The 24069-nt window shown below is 57.7% G+C and overlaps 1 protein-coding gene across 3 annotated transcripts in view; it reads right to left on the bottom strand.

Annotated features, from left to right (window-relative positions):
• Positions 1-24069, bottom strand: part of SPSB1 (splA/ryanodine receptor domain and SOCS box containing 1) — a 66708-nt gene that overhangs the window by 5723 nt on the left and 36916 nt on the right. For 2 of the 3 annotated variants that reach the window (XM_027060508.2, XM_015083123.3), the window contains exon 2: positions 6303-7145. In XM_027060508.2, the coding sequence (XP_026916309.1) occupies positions 6303-6996 (694 nt within the window). In that variant the 5' untranslated portion in view covers positions 6997-7145. Of the gene's footprint in view, positions 1-6302; positions 7146-22010; positions 22305-24069 lie in introns of those variants that run through there. The other variant, XM_027060507.2, reaches the window with a different exon arrangement.

The following is a 24069-nucleotide window of genomic DNA, read 5'->3' as shown; positions in this document are numbered from 1 at the left end:
TGAGGGGCTCGTCACAAACTTCACATAGTTTGTATGAATGGGAGGGGCGGGCACTGAGGGCGCCCAGTCGGGAAGTGAATCGGGTGCTTTTATGGGAGCAGAAGGTTGAGGAACTGGACGGTTTATGCGCCAACTTCCACATTTCAAGGAGCAATGGATACCTGGTGGCCTATCTGAACACGCACGGCCCAGCACGCCGACCGGGAGCTCTCCTGCAACCCAGCTCACGCCTCCAGAGCCCGGGGCTGTGATAGCTCACAGGCTAAATGGACGAACTCTGCGTCCGGGAGGTCAAGGACAGCGTCTCGCGTCAGGAAGCGCCCCTGATTCAGCCACGTTCCCATTCCCACCCGTCACCTTGGCCGCCCCTGTGACTGCAAGCAGCTTCCAGTGCAAATGCTCTGTGAGCTGGATTCCAGACAGTCGTGGCTGGAGGATGGCCATCCCAGGGCATGTGGGCACCTCTCCTTAACGTGAAGCAGGTCTCACCAAACAGAAGCAAAACAAAACCCCAACCCCTTGTCCTTGGCCACCAGGGAAGGAGGCCTGACCCTTGGCTGGGTAATGAGGCACCTTTGGTTCCCGGCTCCCCCGACTCTGAGAGCCTGTTGTCCTCATGTGACCAGCGTTTTGGGGGACAGGGCGTCTAGAACAATCCCTTCCCTCCTAAGTGGTCTCTCTCCCCCAGAAGGAAACTCTTGCAGGTTGGGTGATTAGTATCCTTGACTAGGGCTCTTCTCTGCAGTCCAGCTGGAATGGAGATGTGGGAGGGAGCCACCAGCGGGTGAGGCGCCCCGGGAGGGGACCCACAGGAGGACCCCAGGAGGAGGTCACCAAGTCAAAAGTCTCCTGCGGAAAAGAGCTGAGCCGTCTCCAAACCCACAATCACGACAGACCTCACCAAACTTACTTATCCGGGAGCAGTAAAAGGGAGACTTTGAAAATGCTGGAACCGTAGGGAAAATGCTTCCTTAGTGGGAGACGCTAAGTGGGAGCAGGGAGGACCCATGAGGCAGGGACTCTCCCTTGGGGGACGGTCAGTCTGCGGCTTGCAAGTAAGTCTTTTCATTTTTGCATCTCCGGCGGGGGGGGAGGGGGCGTGTGGCGGGGGGGACAGGCAGGCCCAGGGCCCAAGCTGGGTCCTGTCTCCCCAGGAAAGAGGAAGGGTGACACTACAGTCCCTCTGGCTGCAGCTTCAGCCCCAGAAAGTCTCAAGGCTGGAGGAGTCAGAACAAATGGGCTGTGGTCAGAGGCGGCTGGACGGTGGGGGAGGTCACCCAGGGGCAGGAGGGCCGGGTGAGCACGGAGGGCGGCCACGCTTAGCGACTTGGGCTGACGGGCTCTGCAAACCGCTGGTCCCTGCTGAGGGCAGGACCTGGTGGCTGGGGTGCGGTGGGGTGGCGTTGGGCGGGGTGGGGTGGGTGGGGAAGGAGGGCTCAGACAACTTCCCAGACTAATAAGTCAGACCGCCCCAGAGGCTGTGACCCTGAGAAGACGTTATCTAGCCAGCCCTGGCTAGACCTTCTGCCCGTCACACTCTGCTCCCCCCATGGACCACGGACCTGGGCTGCCATGACAGTCTCCCTTCCTCAGTTGCCTTGGACGGTAAAGCAAACCCTCCTGGCAGAAGACACAGGCGCCCTTTGACCTCGCCCAATGAGCACCCCATCTGAGTGCAGTCTCACCTTCCCCTGAGGTGGCAGGTAGCACGGGGGTCTCGTGGGAATGGTCTGGAATTGCCGCCTCCACATCTACAGTGGGCGGAATAGTGTCCCCCCCCACCAAATTCGGAACCACTTGGATCCTCAGAATGTGACCCTCTTGGAAACAGCATCTTTGCAGATGTAATTAGCTAAGATAAGGTCATGCCGGAGTAGGGGGGGCCCTGAATCCACTGGCTGGTGTCCCAATAAAATGAGGCCATATGATGACGGAGGCAGAGATGGAGTGATGCGTCCACAGCCAGGACAGTCATCAACCAGCCGAAGCCAGGAGGGAGGCCTGGGAAGGGTTCTCCTTGGAAGACCCAACCCTGGGCACCTTGATTTTGGACATCTGGCCTCTGGAACTGTGAGAGATTACATTCTGTTGGTTTAAGCACCCGGTTGGTGGTCATTTACTCCAACAGCCCAAGGAACTGAACACACCGTCCTTCCTGCTCCTCTTCTGAGCCTCCCCCCACCCCAACCCTGACGACTTCTGTCAAGGTCACCGGTGATGGCCTTGTTGCCAAAGCTGATGGACAATTCTCCGCCGTCACCATACTGGACCTCGTCCTTCCTCAAGTCCTTCCTTCACTTGTTGTCCAGGATACCACTCACCTCCCAAGCCCCACGGCCACTCCGCCTCCTCACCCCTCCGTCCACCTGACCCCGAAACACGAAACACTGACGCGCCCCAGGGCTCCGCCTCAGCCCTGCCCGCTTACTCCCTGGGTGAGCTCAACCCGGGGTCCCAGCGTCACACACCATCCAGCCACGGATGACCGTCCCACCGACTGTCTAGACTGGCAGAGCTATCTAGATAGTGAGCACCTCAAGCTCAACTTCCCTACTCTGGCCCAAGCCCCGGTCCCCTTTCCCCTGGACAACTGTCATGGCTCGTCCCTGGCCTTCCAGGGGCCACTGTCGCCTCCACCGTTCATTTCTACACAGCAGCCAGAGTGATCCTTCCCTAGAAGGAGAGTGTGAGGTGCTCTGTCGGTACGGAACCGAGGTGTGGGTGAGCGGGCCGAGGCTGGCATTTATCCTATTCTGTGTGTGTGTGTCCGGCTGTTGGCGTTGTACCAGCCTCATGGGTCTTCCTATCTGCATCCTCCAAAGTCAACTGGTTGTGCAGAATGGGGCCCATTCATGACGGACTGGGACTGGGGGAGCCAAGAAGGCAAAAGGGCGTCCGGATATTGCCTGGCACCAAAACCCAGGAACCAAAGAGTTCGTGGGACTGATCGCAGCTGCACACTCACAAGCCGGCTCAACTTTTTACTCGGACCTTTTCCTCTTGCCTTTAAATTTCCCTGACTCTCCCCTCAGGGAGGCGGATTTGAGGCCTGCCCTCCCGTCTCCTCGTCTGACTGCCTCTCGAGTAAACCCTTTCCTTGCCGCGTCCTGGATGTCCCAGGGATGGTCTTCAATGCCCATCGGGGAGGCAAACTTGGCTTTGGCTACAGCATGGCATTTCAGGGGAGGGAGGGGTCCTCATCATTAGTCAAGAGAACCCAAGGTAGGCTCCAGCCACCTGGTACTTGGGGGTCTCCACCCGAGACCCGGCTCACAAATGCAACTCTCAACAACACATTCCAACGCCCGCTCCCCACTCCCCTCAAGCCCTGTACATTTCCCCAACAAGAAAAGTTACAGAAGCATCCGACTTCCCACCTGAGGCAGAGCTGACAGGGCATCCCCTTTACAAGACGCCCGTCTGGGCCTCCAGGACTGTTTTGGGTCTCGCCCTGACTCAGCAGAGGAACAGTTCGGGCTGAGTGTGCCCTGACTTGCCAGGGTGAACAGGCTAGTCCCCTCCGGGCCACTCAGGGGTCTGTGTTCTGTATTAGAGCTGGCCACGGGAACAGGGGAGCCCTGCAAACACACAACACTGATGGACCTGTTCCTGGAGGGCACCGGGGGGCTGGACAGCTTTATGGAGACCAATAGCCCCAGTGGCCTGGCGACAACACAGGGCGCCCAGCAATTCATTCATCTGTCTGGCTGCACAGAATGGGCATGGAACGATCTGGGGCTGTGGTCATTCTTCTGCCAGGGCCAGGGCTCCTGAGATCCTAGGTCCTGGGCAGGATGTGCCTGGTTCTCCCAATCCCTGTCTTTCCCGGCCCAGGGCAGATGTGGCTGTAGACTGTCTACTACCATCACCTGGGGAGACAGACTCACAGAACTTGCTCTCCTGGTTCCCTAGACCAGGTCTGAGATAACATCCTGGGGGGAGGTCACCTGCTGGACGCACACCTGACTGCTCCTGCCAAGAGTCCCGTGACCTAGGGGTACTGGGTTGCACAGGTGAGTTCATTGCCATCACCCAGCCAAAGCCAGGGGCAAGGAGCGAGGGAAAGAGGCGGTGGAGACTTCCGAAGAGAAGTGTTTAAAACTTCCCTCTGCCTTATGTCCCCGGATATTTTCTCTGGTATCTTCCAAGGCTGAAGTAGGGAAGGGACATGGGAGAAGCTGAAGGTTTCGAGGCAGCACGACCAGAGTCAGCGTTTGTGCTTCTGACCCCAGCAGGGGCTTCCCCCACTGCTCACCTGGCCTAAGGGTGGGGTTAGATCTCGGGGTGCCAGGCCAAACTTGCCCCTTAAAAATGGTCAGCACATGGGCAGGCAAGGCTTTCTGTATCGCCCCCTTTCCAAGGTGGGGTTTGCAGATGGTAGAAGGGACCCATGAAAGAGGGAGGGCCAAGCATGGGGATGGACAGTTCTGGAACTCGAGGACCTCCTGCCACCATGGGGTCCCAGCCACAAAGCCACCCATGGAACCCTCTACTTCCTAAACCAGGAGGACAGTGTGGCCACATGTGGGCTATTTAACATGTGGTCTGAGAAAGGCCACTACCTTTTCCAAAGGACCTGTGGGAATCACTGCTGATTCAGCCTCCTTCTAATCCACATGATCCTCCCCCAAAGGCCTTCTGACATCCTGACTGAACAAATCCCTCCAGGGGACTATGTCCCGAAGGAGCCAACTCAGAAGACCCCAGCACCAGAAGAGAGTGACCCTACACCTGTTTAATGAGCAACAGAGAACACTGGTTTTCATTTCTGTAAGAGGTCCTCATACTCTGAAGACTGCAAACCCCAGCTCAATAATAAACCCCCAGCTACTGTGCCAGATTTTGGTCAACTGCAGATCAAAACTGGAGACAGACCAACCATAAAAAAAGAGCATCTATTCATGCATGCATGCATCCATCCATGCATCCATCCATTCATCCAACCATCCACTCATCCATTTATCCATCCATCCATCTATCCATCCATCCATCCATTCACCCACCCATCCATCCATCCATCCATCCACCCACCTATCCATCATCCATCCACCCATCCATCATCCATCCATCATCCATCTGCCCATCCATCTATCCACCCATCCACCCATCCATCCACCCATCCATCCATCCACCCATCCATCATCCATCCATCCAACCACCCATCCATCCATCCACCCATCCATCATCCATCCATCCATCCAACCACCCATCCATCCGTCCACCCACCCATCTACCCATCCATCCACTCATTCATCCATCCACCCATCCATCCAACCACCCATCCATCCATCCACCCATCCATCATCCATCCATCCATCCATCCATCCATCCATCCATCCGTCCATCCACCCATCCATCCGTCCACCCACCCATCTATCCATCCATCCACTCATTCATCCATCCAACCACCCATCCATCCATCCATCCTCCATCCATCCATCTACCCACCCATCCACCCATCCATCCATCTACTCACCCATCCACCCATCCATCCACTCATTCATCCCTCCACCCATCCATCATCCATCCATCCATCCAACCACCCATCCATCCATCCATCCATCCACCCACCCATCCATCCACTCATTCATCCACCCATCCATCCACTCATCCATTCACTCATCCATCCATCCATCCATCCATCCATCCATCCACTCATCCATCCATCCATCCATCCACCCATCCATCATCCATCCATCCACCCACCCACCCATCATCCATCCACCCATCCATCATCCATCCATCCATCCATCCACCATCCATCCATCCATCCACCCATCCATCATCCATCCATCACCCACCCATCCATCATCCACCATCCATCATCCATCCATCCATCCATCTACTCACCTATCCACCCATCCATCCACTCATTCCATCTACCTATCCATCATCCATCCATCCAACCACCCATCCATCCATCCACCCAGCCATCCACCCATCCATCCACTCATTCATCCATCCACCCATCCATCATCCATCCATCCATCCATCCACCCAACCACCCAACCACCCATCCATCCATCCACCCAGCCACCCATCCATCCACTCATCCATCCATCCATCCATCCATCCATCCATCCACGAGGTGCTATCAGGTAATCTGGTCGACTCCAGCTAGAATTCTTCACTTAAGCAGAGGAAGGCAAGAGTGACCTCCGAGGATCTGAATATGCTGGGATGTCTACCTAAAGACAATTTAGTTCCAATGACTGTGAACTTTTGGCCAGGCCCAGCCAGGATCCCGGGGACACAAGAAATCCAGGAATGCTGCTACACTGGACAGCACAGAGGACACTTACGGTCGAGGCCGTTCAAGTAGCGCATGCGGATCTCACAGTGGCCCCAGACGGCACTCACTACAGGATACAGTTTTTTGCCCTTGAGTCCTCGAAAAGCCACTCCCATGTACTGTCCATCCACAATGAAGCTCAGAGTCCCGTCATCCATGTCCAAGGCCACAAGGAAAGAGTCAGGGACAATAAATGTCTCATCCGGCTCCAAAAAGGCCGGGTACGTTTTGCTCGGCTGGTTTTTGCCATCGTGATAGAGCCGGTTGCGCCCCAAGTCCCAGCCCCAGGACTCGTGGTTATTCCCCACGAGAGTCGTGTACCCAACGGAGTGCAGGGGGGCGTCCGCCGTCGCCACCCCCACCACGGCGTGCGTGCCCCGCTGCCTCATGGCCCACGTGATCTGCCACACGTGCAGCCCACGCGTGTACCCGACTTTGCCCCTGATGGCGTCCGTGCTCTGGGCCACCGGATGCCGGTGAAAGATCAGCTTGTCGTCCTCCTTCACGAAGACGTTGAGCGATCGGTCGTTGTTGTTCCATGAGTGGAGCAGCTGGATGTCGTAGGACACGGGGGGCATGTCCAGCAACAGGTCCAGGCGGGTGGGCTTGCAGTAGTCCAGGCCCTGGAGCTCCTGCTTCAAGGGCCGGTACGTGGGGTCCCTCATATCCACAGTCTTGATGCCTCCGGTGACCTTCTGACCCATGTTCGCCTTTGGTTTCACCTTTGCACCGACTCCCAAGGCAAACTCATCAATCGTGGGGTCTCCCGTCCAGTTTTCCAATGAGGCCCAGACAGACGTCCCAAGGAAGGTTTCCAGGCGGCCTCTGTGGACTGCGGCGCGCTCAGTGTTGCCTATTGGATGGAGAGAGAAAGAGCGGGGTGAGCAGGGCGTGTGGGAAGAAGGGGAACCCGGAAACCAGGAGCACAAGGCTACCCATGCGGACACGTCCCAGCCACCTGGCCTCTGTGCTCCCAGTACACCTGATGCGGGCTCTGGCCCCATGACTACACCGCCAGGAAGGAGAGGGGCTGTTCACCAGCGGCCAGCACGGGGACGCGGGCCTGGGGACCGGGCACCATGCTCGATGGTGTCGGCTACACGACACTCTCCAAATGCCTCATCACGGTTTCCCAGGGCGGAAGGCCAAGTGGGCAGGGATCCTGAAATCAGCCCTGGGGCAGTGGGCATCTTCCTTGGGCAAAGCAAAGGGAGGCTTGTGTCCCTTCCCTGCTGTCTGCAGGGAAAGTGAAGCCCCGACAGGCAGCGGAAGCTTCCAGATTCCATTTCCCAGCACTTCCTCTTTTCTAGCACAGTTGTTTGCAGGGGTTCGCGCTAGGGAAGGCAATCTGGGCGTAGGCGGAAAGCCCCCCTCCCAGCCTGCTGGTCCCTGAGGCTGCAGCGACCTCCCCAGCAAGTCCTGTGTCCCTCCTGGGCTGCGGCCACCAGTGACACTCTTCTCATGGCCCCTGGTCAGGTGAGAATGAAGACTCTCGCCCCCCACCCCCAGGTAGTTCTGGACCAACACTTAGAGGACCGTCACTTTTCCCCGCCCACACCCTTCAACGAGCAGCCGGTGTTTGGCCCCTTGGGTCCCAACAGCCCATCTGGGGAGGAAGCCCGACTCCAAGACTTCACCGTGTCATGGGGTTGGAGGAGAGACCTCACTGCAGCTGTCCCGTCCGCTCGGCTGGCAGTACCAGGAGGGTTACGACCAAGGAGGAGGGTGTGACACGTGGGTGCCCGGGGGCCGGCAGGGCCAGGAGGTGGGGCGGGCGGGGGCCATCCGCAGTGGGCCTGCTGTCTCTCCTGGGCCTTCCAGCAAGCCCGGAGTTGCCTCCCTCCCCTGGGACCACGTCTTCAGGGTGACCTGGCTTCTAGGAGGCTGGCTCTCGGTAGAGCAAATGTCCCTGTGTGGGAACACTTGGACCCGACCCCCTTATCTCAGCGAGCACACCAAGCTTCTTGCCCTCCCCTTTCTGGTGTGGAATGGAAGGCTTGATCGTTCCCTGACGCACGGTCACTTCTTCAGAGACAGGCTAGGACTTCTTGTGTCGAAGGTATGCAAAGCTGGTATAAAGCAGAGGTGTCCCTCTGCAGCCAGAGGGCCACCCTGGTTCTGGAAAGTTCTGTGGATATCGTGACCTGATGTCCCGGATCCCCCAGTTTCAAGCTTTCAGGCCCATTGAGTCCTGAGAGCCATCGAAACCTCCAGGACTCGCCTGTGGTCCCGCGGAGGGTTTGGCACCTGCTTCCCAGGCTGTGTGGGGGTGGGGGTGGAGAGAGCCAGGGTTTGGGGGTGCAAACATGGTCCTGGTAATTGCAGAGACCGGGGCCCACCAGGCTGCAGCCTTTCCTGAACCCCCTCTTCCATGTCTCCCCCAACTCCATTAGAGTATTTTTCTGAGCTGGTCCGGGGCAGTTGTCCAAGTTGGAAGCACCCAATTCATCTCTGCCTGGGCGCCTCCCTCTGGCTGCTGCCCAGTGGCCTCCCTGTGCAGGACGCTGGTGGGGACCCCAGTCAGCTCTCTGGAGGACGGGAGGGAGCTGACTTCCTCAGAGAGCTCATTTCACTGCTTCCTGGAGCACAACGGCCATGGCCCTTTGGTGGGATCTATCCCAGCACCTCAGCGTTCCCATGCCGGGCACAGGTGGGGGAGTGAGGAAGGGGCTGGGGGTCAGGGGAGACACTGGGCAGGCAGAACATGTGGGAGAGAAATGTGGTGAGGAGAAGTCCCTCCAACACATTAACTTCAACTACTTGGAGAGACGGACTCCTGGGTGGCTCAGTTGGTTAAGCGTCCTGACTCCTGATTTTGGCTCGGGTCGTGATCTCACGGTTCGTGAGTTCGAGCCCCATGTCGGCTCTGCACCGGCAGCGCGGAAACTGCTTGGGATTCTCCCTCTCTCCTCTCTCTGCCCCTCCCCTGCTCTCGCTCCCTCTCTCAAAAGAAATAAACCATAGAAAAATAATAAACTACCTGGAGAGAAACGGGTGGAAATGGAGCATGGGGGAGGTGGGGAGAGCTGGCACAAGTCAGGGGTGGAGCTGGGGAAGGGATGGGGGGTGACAAAGGGAGAGAGGAAGGGAGCTCTCAGGCCTGTGAGCCGGGGCCTGCACACATATAACTCCTGCTTCAGCGAGACCAGGGATCAGCAAACTTCTCGGATAAAGGGCTAGATAGTAAAAGTTTTAGGCTCTGTGGCCAGGCAGCCTCTGATAACTACTCAGCTCTGCCTTGTGGCGTGAAAGCAGCCCCAGACGGTGCGTTGATACACGAGCATGGCTGAGTTCCAATAAAACTTTATGAGAATAAGCTGGTCCCTATTCTTGGCCGAGCTCGGCCAACCTCTGGGCTAGACAAGGGGCCTCGCACCTCATCTCCGCCGAAGACGGAGGGCCGAAGTGGAAGGCAGAAGATGTACGTGGGAGGGGATCTGGCGGCCACGGCGTCAGGCCGGCCTCAGAGCGAGCCAACAGAAAAGACGGCATAAGCTCGCAGTGGCAGGGGGCGACCTGTTCAAGTCAGTCAACCACGCTCTGAGATTCCACGGCCTGCAGGCAAAAGTCCGTTTGTGCGGCCCTTGTGCTAAGCTCCCACCCTCCTGGGCCAGCAACTCAGGGCACCGTCCAAGAGGGAGGGTCCTTTCGGGCCCCCGGACCGCGTGACCTCAAGCAGCGGGAGTCTCTGGAAGGAAGAGGGGCAGGGTAAATTGTCTGCGGCACCGCGGAGTGGCTCCCGCCCAGGGGACGTGGCCCACCCGCTCTGCTGCCTCTGGGCCAGCCCGTCGTCAGGGTCACCTCCAGATGGTCAACCACCATAGCAACCCTGGAGCCATTCTTGATTCACCCGTCACCTGCCTGCCCCCACCCCGTGTCCAGGCTATGGTCCAAGTTGACACTTCCTTCTTGTAGACCTCATGCTGTCCACGCCTAGCCACCTCCTTGCCTCCCTTTCCTTCCATTTTTAAATGTGGCCGCAGAGATCTGCCCTTCTGGGGGTCTCCAGAAACTCCACTAGCCCCTTCTTGGGAAGAGCCAGTAAGGTTCTCCGTCCCCAATGTGCACTTCCCTACTCTGCTCCCATCAGCGCTGCCCCTGGGGCTTCCAGTCCTGGGGGGGGGGGGGGGACTCACGCACCTCGGGCCACTGCCTAGGACTCGCCCTTAGCTTTTCCGAGGCTCTGTTTGCTCCTGGGACAGGGGTGTCCCAAGCTCACCTCTCCTCAACAGAGACAATGTTCCAGAGAGGACCCAGTACAACTGGCATTTTCACTTCTGCTTTTGTTTTTATTTTTACGTTCCAGGCTGTGCTCTGCACACTGAACAAAGATCCCTGTTATCCATATTCTTGGTCACTGCACTTGGTCCTATGATGGACGCTGGCCTTGAGCCAAGACCCAGGTGTCTGAAATGTTGAGCAAATCAAATTTAACGTCCCCCCCGTCCCCCTTTTTTTTTTTTTTTTTTTTACTTTTATTTATTATTAGAGACAGAGAGAGACAGAGCATGAGCATGGGACGGGCAGAGACAGGAGACACAGAATCCGAAGCGGCTCCGGGCTCAGAGCTGTCAGCACAGAGCCCGATGCGGGGCTCGAACCCACAAACTGCGAGATCATGACCTGAGCTGAAGTCAGACGCCCAACTGACTGAGCCACCCAGGCACCCCTAACGTCCCTTCTAAGCCAGGGGTTGGCAAACTTGTTCTGTGAGGGGCCAGATCGTAAATATTCTAGCCTTTTCAGAGGATATGTAAATGAACGGGCATGGCCACGTTCCAATAAAACTTTATTGCCAAAAAACAGTGGGCCAGATTTGGCCCGAGGCCACAGTTTGCTCACCTCCATCCTAAACCCATGCCAACTGCTGACGTTATTTCAAAAATGCCTGGACGTGGTTCTGGGGGGCTGGGGAGGGCACGGAGTAACAGAGGCACCGGCTTGGCCTGTGCAGCAATCGCTAACACTGGGCCAAGGAGTGGGCAGGGGATGTCAAACTTCAGGGAGGAACCAGAAGAAGCAGTACAGGCCCCAGCTCTGAGACCAGTCCCCTTGCCTGCCTTCTGAGAGGCAAACGCGGATGTCCAGGCCTTTTAGGGCCTAAAGTTGTCACAGGAGTGTCAGGGCCTGGAATGGCCCGGCGAGTCCCTAGTGAGTCTCCACGCATTGGGAGGACCCAGACCTTGTCCCCCTGGGGCAGAAATAAAGCTGCAGCAGGTGTGGCCGTGGCTGGAACAAGAGAGGCCGAGGACAGAGACGGCCCGCGGCCATCGCCAACCCCCCCCCCCCCCCCCCCCCCCGGCTGCGGCTGCTTCACTCTCTCTGCGGGGTTCTTGTTCACAAAGCTCGTACACACAGGGGCGCCTGGGCGGCTCAGTCGGTTAAGCGTCCGACTCCCGGTTTCGGCTCAGGTCACGATCTCACAGTTTCACGAGTTCGAGCCCCGCATCAGGCTCTGTAGCTGGCAGCGCGGAACCTGCTTGGGATTCTCTCTCCCCGGCTCTCTAGGCCCCTCCCCCACTCACACGGTCTCTGTCTCTCTCAGAATAAATTAATCAATTAAAAACAAAAAGCACAGGACACGGGGTCCCCAAGACTACTCAAGACCGTCGCGAGCCAGCTCTCAAGACAAATTCCTCGTTTGCATCCCTCCCGCCCCACCAGCCTCTGATTGCCCAAGTAACATACTGTCCCCACTGTCCTCAGTCCCTGCTTCTTCCCCAAGATCAAAGACACGCCTGGAGCAGGGGTGAGCAGGACTCCAGGGTGACCTGGGGGGGGGGGGGGGCGGGGATCTGTGGTTTTGGTGGGTGGGGTGTTGCCCTTGTAACGGGCACAAACACAGCAGCAGGATGGCTCTCTGAACCAGGAGCAAGAATGCACGCGCACCTAGAAACACGCGTGTGTGCGCACGCGCACTTCAGTGGAAGCAAAGTAAAATATGTCCAAAGGAGCTCTGACCGTCGGACTGTCCCTCTTGCCGGTTCCGGGGAGTCGACAAGTCATTCTGGGTTGGGAGCTCCTGGAGACATTTTTTTCGACAGGTAAAATCAGATTAAAGATCAAACAGGGTCAGAGGAGAAAACTAACCACAAAAGGGTGGGTCGGAAAGCCCGCGAGGGAAAGGGCCCCCTTCACACAACGGGCAGAGAGTGTGCAAGTCCTAACACAGCTGTACCTCCTGTGGGGTCACGTTCTCGAGTCGCGGCTGGCACGGGGCCCCGTGTGGTACAAGTCACTGGAGGGGGTTCAGGAAAGGCCGCGTGGACGGCTTTCTCACCTGGAACAGCAGGCGAGGCGCCCACCCCACCACGTCTCCCTTGTCGGGGACCTTGACCTCGTGGTCAAGTTCGCCCACGCTGATGAGTGGCTGTGGCGCCGTCCCTGAGACCGAGGGTGCTCCTGGAGCCTCAGTCTTCACGCTCCACTTCCCTCTGCTCAACCGGGGCCCTCCTCCCACTCACCAACCTGGCACAGCACTGGCCCCAGTATGCCGCGGGGGGGGGGGGGGGGGGGCGGAGAACAAAGGGGGGAGGACCCGCCCCCAACATCAAAGCCAAGCACCTGGTTCTGTCTGGTGCACTGGAGGGCTGCCTGGGGGCGTCAGAGAGGAGCACACAGTGGGAGGGAAGCAGGAATCACAGCCAAGGGGCAGGGACACTGGCCCTGTAAACTGCGTCATCTTTCCCAGAAGAGGGACACACAGGGGCATGAGCAAACACACCTCAGAAGCTTTAAGACTCTGCATTTACTTAACAATCGCGTGCACAAGATTAAAGGCTCTGGGGCCAGGGGTGGGGGTTGGGGGTGGGGCACAGAGGGCGAGTGCCTGCTGTCAGGCCTGATGTCGCCGAGCCCTATGGTTTGACTTGGGGAGACCCCTTTCCCTCTCCTGAACCCCGCCCCCCAACTCTTCCCCACTAATGCTACGCACACATCATCTTCGATGGATCAAAAGCCAGCTCATCCACTGCAAAAGGGGACGCCTCTCAGACCCTCTAAGGGGCAAAAGCATCCCACTTCAGGGAGCCATGCGGGATGCACAGGGTTTAAAAGCTTGAGGTGGTCTAGAGAGAATGTGGGGGAAAGCCACCCACGCACAGGTACGGGGGTGCGTCCGCAACACGCACCTGGGCACGTGGGGCCACGTGGCGGCCGCCATCCAGACGTATGACACCCAGCAATCACCCGCCAGCTGCTCTCCCAGGATCTTGCCTACGGAACCCGAGAGCCCTGCACGGGGACACGGGGACAGAGACGCTCATGGCCCTACGATGCCCCCGGCCTTGGAGAGGAGCAGACAGCCCCTCGGACGGCTGACTTGTACAAAACCTCACGTGACGCTGTTCCATGGAGAACACGATGCAGGACGGGATCCTATTTCTGTAAGAGCGGAATTTAAGAAGATTCTATCTGCACATGTTTATCTGTGGGCAGGCACAGAGAAAGGTCTAAAATGAATAAACACCAAAGCTTTCACAACGGTTAACCCTGGAGGGGGGCGGGGTGGAAGGAGCGATGCATTCACCGTGAACACTTTTTGAACTGAGTTTTTTTGTGTGTGATGCACGTATTACTTGGGTAACGGAATGATTTTTAAGCACATGGAAACGAATAAAGGCTAGAAAACAATACTGGCTTTACACTTCCACAGAGGAGTTGTTTCCCAGAGTGACTCCTGAAGGCTCTCCACGTGTGTGTCACTTCTTCTAAAGGGGACAGAGGATAAATGTTTAATTCAGCCGGGAAGACGCACAGGAAGGATCCAGAATCGGGAGGAGGGCGAGAATCACCGGGTACAGCCCAGGGGGCCGTCCCAAAGAGGGACGTTATTTCCACAGTGATTGCTCCCAGCATTTCCAGTGGCACGGTTTCTAATTCATAATTTGAAATTGCCCAGTGAAAATGGGGTGGCTCCGGTCTCCCCTGGACCTATACGAGCTCTCCTAAAAATCATCCCTTTGTTTTGTGGTTTGAGGAAAAGTCTGTTGAATGGGCGGAGGGACGGCTCTGATGGAGACACATCCAAGGTGACCGGTGACAAATGGGGGAGGAGGGAGGGCACACACCCAGGAGGGCCGCCGGGGAGAAGAGTGGCAGTCACACACTCACCTCCTTTTAACTCAAGTCCCCCTCAGCTTGTCCGATTGACCCCAGAACAGTAAAACCATTGTCTTGACCCAAGATGGGGAAAGAATGAAATGCAGGCTACGGAACAAGGTGACCCATTTATAAAGCCTCCTTTCACCTGAAGATCAAATAAACCCCCTCCCTCCGCCTCCCCACCTCACACATCGGTGTCTGCAGCCCAGAGTTTTGCAAGAGAAGCACGCCCTGAGCGGTCTGTGATTCCTTCAGACAACTTTGCAGCTTGTTGACTTGCTGTCCGGCTCTGCCTGTCAGTTAGGGTTTCACGCTCCCGTGAGCCAGGACTCGGGGACACGCTTTGGTGGTGAGCACACTTGGGGCGTGCCCCGTGCGAGCCTGGCCACGGAGCCCCTGGCAGAGGGGTTCCCACCAGCAGGATGAGGCCGCACAGCAACGGTCCCCCGCACCCCCCACCCCCCCATTCCACCTGCCCCTTTGAGGAGAGATCCCCCGGAACACCCAGGAGAGAGCCGTGTTCTTCTCAAGTGGGGATATAGACGTGAAGTCTCTGCCCCTAGAACCAACAAAACATATCGGTCCCTTCTGGAAAGTTCTGACGGGTGACTTTGGAGAGAAAAGCCCGCATGGTCCAGAGCTCTAGCCTCTGACCTCAAAAGACCAAGAATGCACCTGCTGTAAACACCTACGGAAGGACCCAAATTACTCATGGCACTTTCAGAAAGGGCTCACGTCAGTTGAACCCTGCCCCTGGGAAATCGGCACTACATTCATACAGAGACTGAAAATTAAAATAAAGAGCCACGGCTGCACCCAATCAAGGTTGTGACGGCAGGCGCCTGCACTCCGTTCAGATGAGAACCCCTGTTCTTGGAGGGACCTCGGTGACACACAATGACCCCTGGACACCTCGTCAGAAGTCTGCCGAGACAGCGGCCGAAGAGCCTTTGAGAGGCAGTGGGAACGGAGCCCATAGTGGGGGCTGGGCAACCATCAGATGGCACCTGCCTGGTGCCCTCCACACAGGGAGCGGGAAGCCGGGCAGAGAGCTTAGGCCACGGGGACAGCCCGCGGGAGCCCAGGGGAAAGGCTGTCTGTGGATGAACCACCTCAAAAACTCCAAGCATAAACTCCCGAGTCCAGAGCAGCGGTCGAGGTCCCAAAAACTTTGTCCGGGAAGAAGAGGCTGTTCTCCTGGATGATGCTCACAGGAGTGCTCCTCCAAGTGGGGTCCCCCGACCCCTTCATCACCTGCCGAGAGAAGCGGATGCCTGGCCTCCCATCCCCGACCCACTGAATCAGGGGCTGCGGTCCAGCGGTCTGCATTCTAAGGAGCCCCCAGCAACATCAGGACACTGCTGGTTCAAAGGAACGACAGCTCAACGTTTTAGAACCTCAAATCCATGTGAAATAAGAACCGCCAGGCTGAGATTCACAACAAGGATTTTTAAAAACTGTGTGTTCAGTCTTGATGTGAGATCTTTTAAATGTTACACATGCTCATCAGAAATCTCAATCCAGAGGGGCGCCCGGGTGGCCCCGTCAGTTAAGCGACTGGCTCTTGGTTTCAGCTCAGGTCGTGATCTCGCGGTTTCGCGAGCCCCGGGTTGGGCTGGCTCCACCCTTGACGGCGTGGAGCCCGCTTGGGATTCTCTCTCTCCCTCTCTCTCTCTGCCCCTTCCCTGCTCCTGCTCTCTGTCTCAAAACAAACAAACAAACAAACAAACAATAGAAATCTCAATCCAGAAATGTATAAAGTATAAAGTGTCCCCCTCCCACTGGGGACAGTCCACTTTGAGCAAAGGATCACCCCCAAATACTACTCACCAGTTTGCTTTCTCCAAGTCATAAGAGACTAGTCCCTGTGCCAATTTCGTGTGGTAGGAGCCGCATAATATCCCACTACGGGAATTTCTGTCACTTGCCTTTAGAGATGAATGTGTGAAGGTCACGCGTGGGGTGAGGGATTCTCCCTAGCGGGGTGGCCTTGAGCAGCTTCCTCTCATTAGTTTGTGGCCACCTCGTCTCTCAGTACGCCCCAAATCTTGGACTTCAGAGCCCCCACCCTACGGTCCACCTCTAGTAGAAGAGTCTACGGCCGTACCACCCTGAACGCGCCCGATCTCGTCTGTCCATTTTTAGTAGGACAAAAGCGGAGGTCACGGGAACCTCCCACCAGGCTTCCTGGTCTTTGAACTGGCCACAGTGGCGGCAAGGTGCCCAGGTTCCCACACAGCTAGTTGGACCGAAGGCTTGTCACCCGGACCTTGAATGGACCACAGCCAAGGAACTTGGAAAGGATTCTAAAAGGAATCAGGCTTTGTGTGCAACCTAATCACCATTCCTCGTGTGCGATTTCACGGAACTGAACAGGATGCTGAGGGAGAGGTAAAGCCCCACGCTTCGCAGGCCGGTCGAGAAAAGGACTTAACCCTACTTCTAAAGCCACAATAGCTCACGGACCTCCTCCTCCTGTCCTGTCAACCTGGAAAGTCCTGGACGCTGGGCCGCCAGCCCGATGGGAGGGCCACCTAAGCAAGTCCAAAGGTAGCAAATCACTCAATCCTAAATTCCCAGGCAAGCAGAAGGGTCCAGCTGCCAGGTCCCCATGGCACCAGCTTGTCACCAGGGGGTACGGCGAGGAGGCAGGAAGAGGCCTCCCCAGCTGCGCCTTCTCCTTCTTTTTTTTTAATGCTTTTATTTATTTTTTGAATTGTACTCTTTAGAAATGTTATATTATGTGAATTTCACCTCGACAAACAAAAAAACATAAATGGATGAAAAATGTCCACCTGCCCAAAACCCTCACGGCAGGAGGTGGGTGTGGAAAGGGCTGCAGAACGGAGGGGGGCCCGGAGCTCGAAGAGGTCTAGGGTCACACACAGGGACCCGGCCAACGACGTGCCTCTGTGGGGAGTAAGGAGCCTTCTAGAACTGGGCCACGGCCGCACAGTTCACTCTCCACCCCACCCCCCTTTCTTTCCTCCAAAAGAAAAAGCACAGAGCTGTGCGCCTGGAAACGGCACCCGTAGATGGAGTTTCTCTGCAGGGATCCGGAGTGCGCACCTGCACCTCTGTGCCCGCTCCCTCTGTCGATGACTCTGGTGACGGATCTGTCAGCTGCGACCGCACCGCGGGGCTTCGGCCCCGGGCTGACGCACGGTTTGACTGGACCTGTCGCCACATGAAAACCTGTTCCGATGGGCTGTTTCTGAGTTCTCGTGAGGATTACTGCTCACAGAACTGGAGAGATCTGGGCCTCCCGCGTCGGTCACCACCACCTCCCCCCCGACCCTCTCTGGCCAGACGCCCTCTCGTAAAACCCGGCAAGTTGGCCAAGCGCTCAAGGCCTGTGTGCATCTAGTAGGTGTCTAAAAAAATATCGGGTCGCAGGCTCGCCCCATCCCACCAGCACCTGCTGAACCCTGACGGGCGTGGCATGGGCTTCCCAAGACCCCGTCTTTGTCCCTCAGTCCCTGAGTTTCCCAAGCAGGTGGACAATTCAAGAGCATGGGCTGCGCACGGTCGGCGTTCAGGGAAGTAGGGGGCGGTGCTCCATCTCGGCTGCCAGAGGGCGTCTTCCCCGGGGGGTTGGGGGGGGGGAACTGGCAAGAAAGTCAGCAAGACAGTCACCTGCAGAAGTGATCCACCCCGAGAGGTGGTCTGTACGTGTTCAACTGACGAACACTTGGAAGACACCCAAGTCCCAATAAGGTGCCTTAGGGTTGGAATGCGTTCCAAAAATATTAGGTGCCTCCTGTATACACACAGGTAGAAATCACTGGGGGAGACAGGGAGCAATCATTTGAACAGTTAATGCAAACTTCAGGGGCAGAAATTTTTTAAAGTTTATTTCTTTATTCTTGAGAGAGAGAGAGAGAGAGAGAGAGAGCATGAGTATGTGAGCAGGGGAGGGGCAGAGAGAGAGGGAAAGAGAGAATCCCAAGCTGTGAGCACAGAGCCTGATGTGGGGCTTGAACCTGCGAACCGTGAGATCGTGACCCGAGCTGAAATCAAGAGTTGGAGGCTTAACCAATTGAGCCACCCAGGCGCCCCTTCAAGGGCAGAAATTTTTATCTGTCGTGTTCCCTGTGGCAGCCCCAATGCCTAGCACAGTGCCTGCAACACAGTAGGTGCTCAATAAATAAATGTTAAATGACTCTATCTCTAATACAGGGCCAAGTAATAAGTGTCAAAGAAAAAACAGAGTAGTGAGGACAGAGAAAATGATGGGAACAGGTGGGAAGGGAAGGCTTCTCTGATACCGCAATTTATGGACGGAGACCGAGATAAATGGAGGGAAAAAAGCACGAGCCTACTCAAGAGGAAGAGCGTTCTGGGCAGAGGGAACAGGATGTGCAAAGGCCCTGAGGTGGCAGCACGCTTGTCGTGCTGGGAGAATAACAGAGGAGCCATGCAGAGGGGCAGGCACACCGGCCTTGCGGGCCACAGTAAGGACTCTGGATTCTGTCTCCAGTGTGATGAGAAACGGGCATAGGGCTTTGAGCGGGGGGAGGACACAGTCTGACATCTGTTCTAACGGGATCCTTTTAGGCGGCTGTGTTGAGAAGAGGCTGTTGGCAGCCAGCGTGGAAGCCGGGAGACCGGCTGAGAAGTCAATGCGAGGTTGCAGCTTGAACCTGAGGGTGGCCGTAGCGGGAGGATCCAGAATGTAACCCGAATAAACTATAGACCCAGAGCCCGGGAAGACGGTGGCCTAATCTGTGAACCCAAGGACTCCAGCTCTTACCCCCTATGGTGACAGCAGAGATATCGGGTTACAAAACAGGAGGGCCACTCGACCGGTTTTCCTGAGCTCTGGTTCTGGGCTTCCCACGTGTCACTTTTAGAGGCGAACACAAATCTTTTGCACACTTGGCTGTCTTACTCCTTACTGTATGTGAACGTATCACCTCAGGTTTATACCTCAGTCTCCTGTGAGTTTGGTAAAGATCTCTAAACTGTCGAAATTGGGATGCCGGGGGAAAGAATCCAGTTCCCGAATCTATAAGATGTGGGTAGACCATAACGACCCCGAGGGCTCAGCTGGCCCCCTTGGGATCCTTCTCGGAGCAGCCCGGCTGCCTCTACCTAAGACTTCCTGGGGCTGAAAGGGGGTCAGTCAAGGGTAACTTGTTTACCAAGTGCCTGCAAACACGGAGAAGACACACGAAGTCTGGGGTTGGACCACTTGGGCTTAAGCTTCAGCTCCACAAGCTGGGCGACCTTGGGCAAGTTGTCTAACCTCTCTGAGCCTCAGGTGCTTCTCCACTGGAATGGGGGGGGGGGTGACTGCCTGACATCATAGGTTTGCTTTGAGGATTAAGTGAGAAGCCCACAGAAAGCCCAGCCCTTCATAAAGACCCACGCTGGGGACGCGTCTGTAATTTAGTGGTTTGAGGAGAAGGCAGGAAGGAAGGGAAGCTGGGAGGGTTTCTTGAGAAGGTGTCTCTAGTGGAGGAACAGCTGGAAGAATGGTCACTTCGGGGTGTCCGTGACTCAGCCAGGTGGCCGCCTCTCGTCATCTCAGGCTCATTCCTGACGACAGAGAGGCCCCCTCGGGAAGCCTGCAGGTGCTGGTGCCACAGGCAGGCAGTGGTCTTGCCCGCCTCTACCGGATGCTCCCTGGTGCCTCCCCCACGTCCCCCGCGGTGCCTGCTGCAGGATGCGGTGGCAGCTGTGGCGGTGGGCCCGTGGTGTCCCGAGTCTGCTGTGGCCTGGGCTCTACTGAGGCCAGGTGGCAGGGACACACACATCTGGGGAAGTTTCTCGGGAAAGCAACTGGATTTGGGCTGGGTCTATCCCACTTGGGAAAGCAACTCGGATCTGGGCTGAGTCCGTCCCACCTATCCCATCTGAGAGCACAAAAGGAAGAAAGGGGAAGCGGCGAAAAGGGAAATTGGCCCAATATCCATTTAATGGGCTAGTCCCGGATGGCCATCAGGGCAGAGGGAGGAAGAAGCCAGAATGAATGAATGCGCTCGCTTCTCCAGCAAACTTTGGAAACGTCGGCAGGCGCGGGACCGGCCACTGGAGCTGGGCCAGGTCCCCCCCACCCCCTCCCCCAGGTCCTAGGTACACGTGAGGGCCGCGAACGCACGCGGCACCTGCTCGCCTCGGCCACATCAGACAGACCGCGTTTGGAAAGGTGTTTCCTCCGCACACTGGACTTGCCATGAAATACAACCACCAGCAGGTGACCTTCATGGGGAAATGGGGCCACCCCAGGGCAAGCGGCCCACGCTCCTCACGGTCACGGCCGTGGGCCGTGCAGACCTAGATGCGGGGACCCCTCTACAGCTCCCCCGGCGCAGCGGCGGGCCCCGCGACTGCCTTCCTGGCCGGGCAGCGAGTTTCCAGGGCCGGAGGAAGACCACAGCTCCTCTCCCGCCCGACACACCGAGTATTTCTAAGGCCGTCCCAAGTTTCCGTTCCCATATCAAGAGCGCCTCTTTTCTGCTGAGGCAGCGAGAGCCGTCAGCGAACTGAGCTGCCGGGACCCACGTTTTCGTAACACAACGCCTTCCCTTGCAACGCACCAGGGTGAATCACTGAGGTTTAATAGTATCGGCAGCTGGGCTGGTGGAAGGAATCTGTGCAGAAGCCGGACGGCGCGGCTCCGGCCGGTCCCCACGCGCCTTGCCCCGGCCCCCACCCAGATACCCCACCTCTCTTGATTGACAGCACCCCCTTTCCAGGCCCCCCAGTGGAAAGGCAGATGTGAGTGCGGTTCTGCACGTGCAACAATCCAACTCCTTCCTTGAGAACAGTCCCTTTAGGGGCCAGGGGACGGTCACCCTGTGCCCCGCATCTAGGCATGCCTGGAGCTGGTGGAAAATGCAGAGTCTGGGCCCTTCCCGGCCGATCTGGGCCCAGGGGGGTGGGGACTGTGGAGCAGGCCCTCCCCAAGGCAGAAAGAAGCCTGGAGGGAACACGCATCAGAAAGAAGGAAAACAGAGGGGCGCCCAGCCCTCTCCAGCAAGCAGTCCTGAAACATAACTGGCCCCGAACAAACCAAATCTAGAAGCTGACAAGTTTAGCAGAAGTAATGCGCAGAGCCCGTCAGGGCCTCGTCCTCTTGCCAGACCCCCCGGAACAGGGGGGGACTTAGAACGGGCCGTGGATTCCCTGGCCCACAGCTTCCAGAAGCCCCCAGCCACTCAGGGACTGGGAAGACCATGGTTTTGGCAACAGCATTCCAGACCTCTCCTCCTCTCGCAGCTCATCAGGGGCTCCCTTCTGCCCACCCTCCAAGCCCTCCTCAGCTCTCCCTTCTTCTCCAAATACCCTCCATTCGCCGGCTAGCCACGCCAGCCTCGCCGCCACTCTCCGGGAGCCTCACGCGCTCTCGCGGCCACACCTGCTGTAGCACCGACCCTTTCACTGCAAACAACCCCACCTGCTGGAATCCCGTCCATCTGTCTGTCCCGGCACCCCTGTCTCCCGCAAAAACCTCCCCCAGAATCACCTCGGGACGCCGGGTCCTGCCAGAACCTAGAATGCAGGTCCCTTGTGGCCCCAAGTAGCATCCTGGCTGAGGCCCACAACCTTGCCCGAGACCCGCCCCTCACGGCCGGCCAGCAAGTGGCCTCACCGTCTTCCGGATACCTACCGCCGGATCCGGAGTTCTGGAATGTTTCGGGCCAGTGCCTGGGGAAAGCGCCAGGAGAGGAGTCCACGGGCTCTCGGGCTGGGGGCAGATCTGAGGAGGCGAGGCTGCCTCCCTGCCAGTGGCCGGGCCTGTGGGTCCCCCAGGCCTCCTCCGCTGGGGCTAGATCAGCCCTGGCCTGAGCGAGCTCCGCCGTCACCAAGGGGAAGCGGCCCTTGGTTACCACTGGCCGGGAGAACACAGAAGGCAAAACAAACAGTGGGGCCCGCTCCTCCACGGACTCACTCCTCGCTGCTGGGAATGATTACAAGGTAACAGGCCAGTTTTTAAAAGCCCTCCAGAAGGGAGGCTGCAGCCCAATGGGAGGCCACTCTGTAACCCGTTCCCTTCCTCCTGCCGCCGCTGCACCCTCCCCAGGACCCAGGGGCCCTGGGTCCACCCACTCAGGGAAGCCCAGGGCAGCCAGGCTGCAAGTCGCAGAGGAAGCCCGGGGGAGGCAGAGTCTCAGGCAGACACGGCAGCCACTTCGGCAGCCACGAAGCCAAGGTCTCAAAACGACAGGTGGGCCCACGTTGGCAGGTGTGGAGGCGACATCCCCGAGGACCCCGGCCGGGCCTGCAGGGGCAGGCTCAGGATAGCACTGTTCCCTCAGCCCTCTTCCCAGCCCCACCCCTCCGGCAATGACCAGCTCTCTCCTCCCCAAACAGGTTGCCATGAAATTAACAGAAACTCACCAGCTTAAGTTGCCATGAAATTAATAGAAAGTCACCAGCTTAAGGGGCTCACCAGCGGGGCTGGCGGTGATGGGCCCGGACTGCCCCCCGGGCCACAGCCAGCCCTCCAGGGCTCTATCCTCAGGCCCAAGCCTGGGCGCTGACTCCCTGTCTGCCTCCAGCCAGAGCACACCTGGCAGCCAGGTCTCCCCCATGCGGAGGCAGCTCACGGCCGGGGCCTGGGCTGTGTCCCAGGTCCCCATGAGGGAGACTCCAGTGGAAACCAGGAAGGGTTAGAGCCGAGTGGCACTCCTTGCCCCCAGGTGGTGGCGGGGGTTGGGACACGTGCAAGGCGTGCAAGGAGAGGTTTTCTGGCTGCTTGCCACACCCCCACCCCGGCCCCTGGGGATTTACACCTGAACCTTTAATATCTTCCCGCACTGATTCAAGCCCTGCTTGCTCTCCCCTGCCTCCACACTGAGCAGGTGGGAGCGTCCCGCAGTGTCCCCCTCAAGGGACAGACTGCTAACTCTGGACAGGGAACGTGGTGGCAGCAGGTCCAAATCCCCAACAGAAGGAAAAGCCACCACATTGCCTGTCTTTCCCTCAGGAATTACCCCATCAGGCACGCGGGTCAGGTTTTCCCCGTCTTAGAGAAGTCATGCTGATCGCGGGCTAGAAGAGCCCACCGTGGCTCAGGAGCCTCCCGGCGACAGAGAGAGAGACAGAGAGACAGTCAGAGACACAGAGAGAGACAGAAACACACAGAAACAGCGAGACAGAAACAGACACAGAGAGACAGAGATAAACACACAAAGACACAGAAACAGACACACAGACAGACAGAGGGACAAAGAGATAAAGAGAAATAGAGACACAGAGACTGAGACACAGACAGAGAGACACACAGAGAGACAGGAAGCACAAGGAACAGGAGGCGGGAGGGTGCAGGCCCTGAACCCTCCACAAATGTCCACTCAGGGCCCCAAGAGGCCAGAGTGTCCTCGTCAGGAGGGCAGGGCCGAGGATGGGAGTGGGGGACCCTTCCCCAAGCCAGGCAGGAGGGTCAGAACTCACAACCGGAGGGGAGAAGGGTCGCAGAGAGCTGGGGAGCCCCTCCACCCACCCCCAGCGTCGCCCTGCTCTCACCCCCACAAAGAGGGGTTTCTGTCCCCAAACCGGCAAAGTGTTGAAGTTAAAACGAGCCAACGAGCTCAGTGACCAGGCAGGCCAGGGGCTCCAGGGCCAGAGAGGGGTTACCTGGGCAGGTGCAAGGTTCCCGCCTGGGTCGTGCTCTGGGCACGGGCACCGGTGGCAGTTGCGCCTTGAGGGGTCCCCTCCCTCCTTTT

This window comes from Acinonyx jubatus, chromosome C1, assembly GCF_027475565.1.
Source record: "Acinonyx jubatus isolate Ajub_Pintada_27869175 chromosome C1, VMU_Ajub_asm_v1.0, whole genome shotgun sequence".
Lineage (NCBI taxonomy): Eukaryota > Metazoa > Chordata > Mammalia > Carnivora > Felidae > Acinonyx > Acinonyx jubatus.
The sequence above is the reverse complement of the archived record's forward strand: the minus strand, read 5'-3'. Positions and strand labels throughout refer to the sequence as shown.